The sequence below is a fragment of the Rhincodon typus genome, chromosome 2, assembly GCF_021869965.1.
Source record: "Rhincodon typus isolate 14 chromosome 2, sRhiTyp1.1, whole genome shotgun sequence".
Lineage (NCBI taxonomy): Eukaryota > Metazoa > Chordata > Chondrichthyes > Orectolobiformes > Rhincodontidae > Rhincodon > Rhincodon typus.
The window spans coordinates 113,935,567-113,942,245 of record NC_063333.1 but is presented as its reverse complement, the minus strand read 5'-3'; the positions used below and the strand labels follow the sequence as shown (position 1 = coordinate 113,942,245).

Genomic DNA, 6,679 nt, shown 5'->3' with positions numbered 1-6,679 from the left:
CCCACAGTCCAAAGTTGTGCAGGTTACATGGATCAGCTAGGAGATATGCAAGGTTACGGGGATAGGGTAGGGATGTGGGTCTGAGCAGGACACCCTTTGGAGGGTCAATGTGGACTCAATGAGCTGAAAGTCACACCGTAGGGATTCTATGATTCAGTGTGTCACAAGCCCCTACACAGGTAAGCCAGCATCTAACTTATATTACAAAGTGCCTTTAATGTAATAAGATGGCCCACAATGCTTCATAAAATAGTATAAAACAAAATATGACACCTAACTATGAAATATTAGGGGAGATGACCAAATGAGCCACAATGTCTTTGTGTTTAACTAATATTCAGAGTGGTTGGAGAGAAGTCATTAGACTTTGATGGTTACACTTCATCTCTTGACTCTGGTAGGTAAAGTAAATTCTCATTAGGCCATAGTATTGGCTATAAGCTTTAAAGTGATTTATCGAGCAGTATGTAAAAGTGAACAGTTACTTGACATGCTGTAAATTTACAGTTGAGCCGAATTGTGCTGCTCAGATGTCAGAAAGTTCCATCTGCTGCATGCACTAATCTGCAAAGTAATCTGACATAGCCAAGATCCCTAAATAGTAATCTTCATATGGTGGTTTTCTTTGTTAACCATTCAATCCCCCTCCACTTTGATATCCCTAGATGGACCTCTCAATTTAAACAAGATAGGCTGGGGAAAAAAATATCCTTATCTTAGCCATCTTTAGACTCTTCTGAAAAATCAGAAAGGGCTGTACCAAATGAAGCAAAGCCTTCAACATATGTAGGAAATTAGGCAGGAGGTTAAAAAGTAGGTCCTAGAGGGTAGTAATATCTGTATTACTCTTGGTGCCACGTGTTCGTACGAGTAGGAATAGGAGGAAAAGAGCAGATGAATGCATAGCTGAGGAGCTGGTGCAGGGGAGAAGGATTCACATTTTTGGATCAATGGAATCTGTTCTGGGGTGGAAGTGGCCTGTATAAGGATGGATTGCACCTAAATTGGAAGAGGAATAATATATTGGCTGGGAGATATGTTCGAGCTACTTTGGAGATTTAAACTAGTAAGGGTGGGGCATGCTGGTTTGGGATCCAAAGAGATAAATCGTAGAAAAGTTCAGTCTGAGGCTGGTGCAGTTGAGAAAAGGAGCAAGTAAACAGTCAAGGCAGGCAGGAACAAGGTAGAGAATGAGGTGAGGCTGATAAATTAAACTGCATTTATTTCAATGCAAGAGACCTGATAGGTAAGGCAGGTGAACTCAGGGCATGGTTGGGAACATGGGACTGGGGTATAACTTGTGCTGAAATGTGACTCAGGGATAGACAGGTCTAGCAGCTTAATGTTCCAGGGTATAGATGTTATAAAGATGGATAGAAGGGTTGGCGGGAGGGAGGTTGCAAAAGAGGAAGTGGACTGGCGTTTTTGGTTAGGGATAACATTACGGCTGTACTTAGGGAAGATATTCCTGGGAGTACGTCCAGGGGTGTGGATTTGGATGGAACTGAGAAACAAGAAAAGGGATGATCACCTTATTGGGATTGTGCTATAGACCCTATTAGGCAGGGGGAAATTGAGTAACAAATTTGTAAGTGGATCTCAGTTACAAGAAAGAATAATAGGTGGTTATGGTAGGGGATTTTAACTTTCCAAACATAGACTGGGGCTGCCATAATGTTAAGGGCTTGGATGGAGAGGAATTTGTTAAGTGTGTACAAGAAAACTTTCTGATTCAGTATGGGGATGTACCTACTAAAGAAGGTGCAAAACTTGACCTACTCTTGGGAAATAAGGTAGGACAAGTGACTGAGGTGTCAGTGGGGGAGCACTTTGGGGACAGTGACAATAATTCTATTAGTTTAAAATAGATGGAAAAGGATAGACTGGATCTAAAAGTTATAGTTCTAAATTGGAGGAAGCCAATTTTGACGGTATCAGGCAAGAACTTCCAAAAGTTGAATGGGAGCAGATATTCACAGGTAAAAAGGGACAGTTGGAAAATGGGAAGCCTTCAAAAATCAGATAACAAGAGTCCTGAAACAGTGTTACTATTAGGTGAAGGGTAAAGCTGGTAAGGGGTAGGAAATGCTGGATGACTAGAGAAATTTAGGCTCTGGTCAAGAAAAAAAAAGGAGAAACTATGTGTCAGGTATAGACAGCAAGGATCAAGTGAATCCCGAGAGCTGTACAAGAACAGAGGGAAATCGTGAGGACGAAAAGGGGACACAAGATAGTATTTGCAAGTAGCGCTGATGAGAATCCAAAGAGACTGTACAAATATATTAAGGACAAGAGTAACTAGGAAGAGAACAGGGCCCCTTAAAGATGAGGAAGGCCGCATACACATGGAACCACAGGAGATGGGTGAAATGCTAAATAAGTAAACATTGATGCAAAATACTATGCAGAAGGATATGAAAGCTAGAGAACTTGGATAAATAAATAGTGATACTAAGAAAAGTGTCCATGTTACAGAGGTGGCGGTGGTGCTGGGTGTCTTAAAATACATAAAGGTGGATAAATCCCCGGACCAGATCAGGTGTACCCCAGAACTTTGTGGGAAGCTAGGGAAGTGATTGCAGGGCCCCAGCTGAGATATTTGTATCATTGATAGCCACGGGTGACTAGAGGTTGGCTAATGTGATGCCACTATTTAAGAAAGGTGGTAACGAAAAGCCCGGGAACTATAGACCAGTGAGCCTGACGTCAGTGGTGTGTAAGTTGTTGGAGGGGATTTTGAGGGACAGGATGTACACGTATTTGGAAAGGCAAGCACTGATTAGGGATAGTCAGCATGGCATTGTGCGTGGGAAATTATGTCTCACTAACTTGAACTTTTTGAAGATCAGAAGGAGGTGCATGTATGGAATGAACTGATGGAATAAAACTTGGGAAAGAGAGAGATAGGAAGATTAGAGGCACGGACTATATTCTAAATGGGGAGAAATCTCAGAAATCTGAAGTGCAAAGGGACTTGGGAGTCTTAGTGAATGATTCTCTCAAGGTAAACTTGCAGGTTGAGGCAATAGTTAGGAAGGCAAATGCAATGTTGGCATTTATTTCGAAAGGACTAAAAATATAAAAGAAGGGATGTACTTTTGAGGCTTTAAAAGGCTCTGGTCAGACAACATTTAAACATTCAGAGCAATTTGGGCCCCATATCCTCAAGAAGGATGTACTGGCCCTGGAACGGGTCCAGAGGAGGTTCACAGGAACGATCTCGGGAATGAAAGCCTTTACATGAGGAGTGTTTGAAGACTCCGGGTCTATAATCGATGGAGTTTAGAAGGATGGGGGGGGGTATCTAATCGAAAAACTTACATAATATTGAAAGGCCTGGATAGAGTGGGCATTGCAAAGATGTTTCCATTGGCAAGACAGACTAGGACCCCAGGGCACAGTCTTACAGTAAAGAGAAGACCCTTTTGAATAGAGATGAGGAGAAACTTCTTCAGTCAGAGAGTGGTGAATCTAATGGAATTCATTGTCTTAAATATACGCCGTGACCTGGCCTCCACAGCCTTCTGTGGCAGAGATAGATGGATTCTTGATTGTTAAGGGGTCAAAGGATACAGGGAGAAGGCAGGAGGATGGAGTTGAGAAACTTTATCAGCCATGATCGAATGGCGGAGCAGACTTGATGAGCCAAATTTCTGCTTCTGTGTCTTATGAGCTGCCAGATGAAGTGGTGGAGGCTTGTACAATACAACATTTTTGGTATCTGGATAGGTACATGAATAGGAAGCATTTAGAGGGATATAGGCCAAATGGGACTAGATGAATTTAGGATACCTGGTCGGCATGGATGAGTTGGACCAAAGGTTCTGTTTCCATGCTGTACAGCTCTATGACTCTAAGTGAAGAAGATTGATGAACACAGAGCAGTGGACCTCGTCTATATGGACTTCAGTAAAGCGTTTGACAAGGTTCCACATGGTAGAGTGGTTAGCAAGGTTAAATCACATGGAGTACAGGGAAAGCTAGCCATTTGAATACAAAATTGACACAAAAGGTAGGAGACGGTGATGGAGGGTTATTTTTAGACTGGAGGCCTGTGGCCAGCGCTGTGCCGCAAGGATCAGTGCTGGGTCTACTACTTTTTGTCATTGAAACAAAATGATTTGGATGTGAACAAAGAGATATGGTTAGTAAGCTTGCAGATGACTCCAAAATTGCTGGTGTAGTGGGCAGCAAATAAGGTTACCTCAGAGTACAACAGGATCTTTATCAGATGGACCAATGGACTGAAGAGTAGCAGATGGAGTTTAATTTAGATAAATGTGAGGTGCTGCATTGTGGTAGGGCAAATCAGGCCAGGACCTATGCACTTAATGGTAAGGCCACAGGGAATGGAGCTGCTGTTTTTAAGAGATTCTCAAAATGTTTGTGTTTATATCCCCTTGACAAATATCAAAGATAGTAATATACAGAGTGTGTTTTTTTTGTGTGGAACTTCATTTTAGTAAGGCTATAATTGATTAGAGTATGTATGCAAGTCTGGTGCTGTGAGTTATAGGTGAAGATGCATCTAGAATTCAAAATGATGAAGTCTGATGAAATATATAGCATCATGGGGTGACAGGCAGCACAAGGAAGGCTGGGGTGAGATGGGTAATTTGGTGAATTTTTGATACATAATGACTAATTTTACTTATGATGGTCGAAATCTGTGATCGGGTGGAAGGATTTGTAAAGATCAGTATATGTTATATTTTCCCTATCCAAGATAAGCAAAATTTGATGATTACCACTGAAGTTAAGACAAATTAATGGTTTGTTTACACTGTGCAAGTAATACTGTCAAAAAATTGCTTCTGGGGAAATACAAGCTCTCAAAATGTTTTTGTTTTATATATATGTGAATATTTACCTGTTCCTTCAGTATTTGTTTAAATTGTTATACCTTGTAACTCTACCTAAGTTGGGAATCACCTTTTTTTGTGGCCAAGGATCTGTGTGCATGTTACAACAAGGAGTATTTAATGCACGAGACTAAGCAATGTATTATAGATTTGTTACAACACAGGAGAATATTTGTTCAATCATGTATTGATGCTAGCTCTTTGTAAAAGCAACTCAGCTAGACCTACTCCCTCTCAGTCTTTCAAATTTTGTTTTGTTCAGGTGTTTATCCAATTCTCTTTTTAAAAACCACTTCTCAGGCAGGGCATAATAGAACTAAACAAATTATGTAATAGCTTTTTCTTCATGTTGCCGTAAATATTTTTTGTCAGTCAGCCAGGGTCGAAGGGTTTGAGCTTTACGTAGAGGCTGAATAGGCTGGAGCTATTTTTCTGAGAGCGTCAGAGGCTGTGGGGTGACCTTATACAGGTTTATAAAATCATGACGGGCATGGTTAGGGTAAATAGGCAAGGTTTTTTTCCAGGGTGGAGGTGTCCAGAAGTAGACAGCATAGGTTTAAGGTGAGAGGGGAAAGATTTAAGAGACCTAAGGAGCAACTTTTTTCACACAGAGGATGGTGTGTTTATGGAATGAGCTGCCAGAGGAAGTGGTGGAGGCTGGTACAATTAGAACATTTAAAAAGTATCTGGATGGGTATATGAATAGGAAGGGTTAAGAGGGATATGGGCCAAATGCTGGCAAATGGGACTAGCTTTATACAGGATATCTGGGCGGCATGGACAAGTTGGACCAAAAGGTCTGGTTCCATGCTGTATATCTCTATGAGTCTCAGTTTAAATTGACACTCTGGTTCTCAATGCTTCTACCAATAGGAATAATTTCTCTCCATATACTATTGTGATACTATTGTTTCTATAAATATATAAAACGAAAAAGAGTGGCTAAAGTAAACGTTGGCCCTTTAGAGCACGAGAAGGGGAATTTAGTTATGGGATATGATGAAATGGCCGAGGCATTGAACAGGTATTTTGTATCGGTCTTCACAGTGGAGGACACTAATAACATGCCAGTAATTGACAAAGAGACGAAGGTAGGTGAGGACCTGGAAACAATCATTATTACGGAAGAGGTAGTGTTGGGCAAGCTAGTGGAGCTAAGGATTGATAAGTCTCCTGGCCCTGACGGAATGCATCCCAGGGTACTAAAAGAGATGGCGGGAGAAATAGCAGGTGCACTGGCGGTAATTTTCCAAAATTCGCTGGACTCTGGGGCAGTCCCAGCAGATTGGAAAACAGCAAATGTGACGCCACTGTTTAAAAAGGGAAGTAGACAAAAGATGGGGAATTATAGACCAGTTAGCTTAACCTCTGTAGTGGGGAAGATGCTTGAGTCTAATATCAAGGAAGAAATAGCAAGGCATCTTGACAGAAATTGTCCCGTTGGACAGACGCAGCATGGGTTCATGAAGGGCAGGTCATGCTTCACAAATGTTTTGGAATTCTATGAAGACATTATGAGCGAGGTGGACAATGGGGACCCAGTGGATGTGGTGTACCTAGATTTCCAAAAGGCCTTTGACAAGGTGCCGCACAAGAGGCTACTGCATAAGATAAGGATGCATGGCATTAAGGGTAAAGTATTAGCATGGATAGAGGATTGGTTGACTAACAGGAAGCAAAGAGTGGGGATAAATGAGTGCTATTCTAGCTGGCAGTCAGTGACTAGTGGTGTGCCTCAGGGATCGGTGTTGGGACCGCAATTATTTACAATTTATATAGATGATTTGGAGTTGGGGACCACGTGTAGGGTGTCAAAG

The 6,679-nt window shown here is 41.6% G+C and overlaps 1 protein-coding gene and 1 long non-coding RNA gene across 2 annotated transcripts in view; one reads left to right on the top strand and one right to left on the bottom strand.

Annotated features, from left to right (window-relative positions):
• Positions 1–2,258, top strand: part of LOC125486902 — a 6,803-nt gene extending 4,545 nt beyond the window's left edge. The window contains exon 4 of the long non-coding RNA XR_007265511.1: positions 2,248–2,258. This is a non-coding gene — a long non-coding RNA (uncharacterized LOC125486902). The remainder of the gene's footprint in view (positions 1–2,247) is intronic.
• Positions 2,259–5,766: 3,508 nt separating this feature from the next.
• The window catches only part of c2h18orf21 (chromosome 2 C18orf21 homolog), a 31,729-nt gene continuing 30,816 nt past the window's right edge, over positions 5,767–6,679 (bottom strand). The window contains exon 5 of the mRNA XM_020511288.2: positions 5,767–5,775. Within this exon, the coding sequence (XP_020366877.2) occupies positions 5,767–5,775 (9 nt within the window). The remainder of the gene's footprint in view (positions 5,776–6,679) is intronic.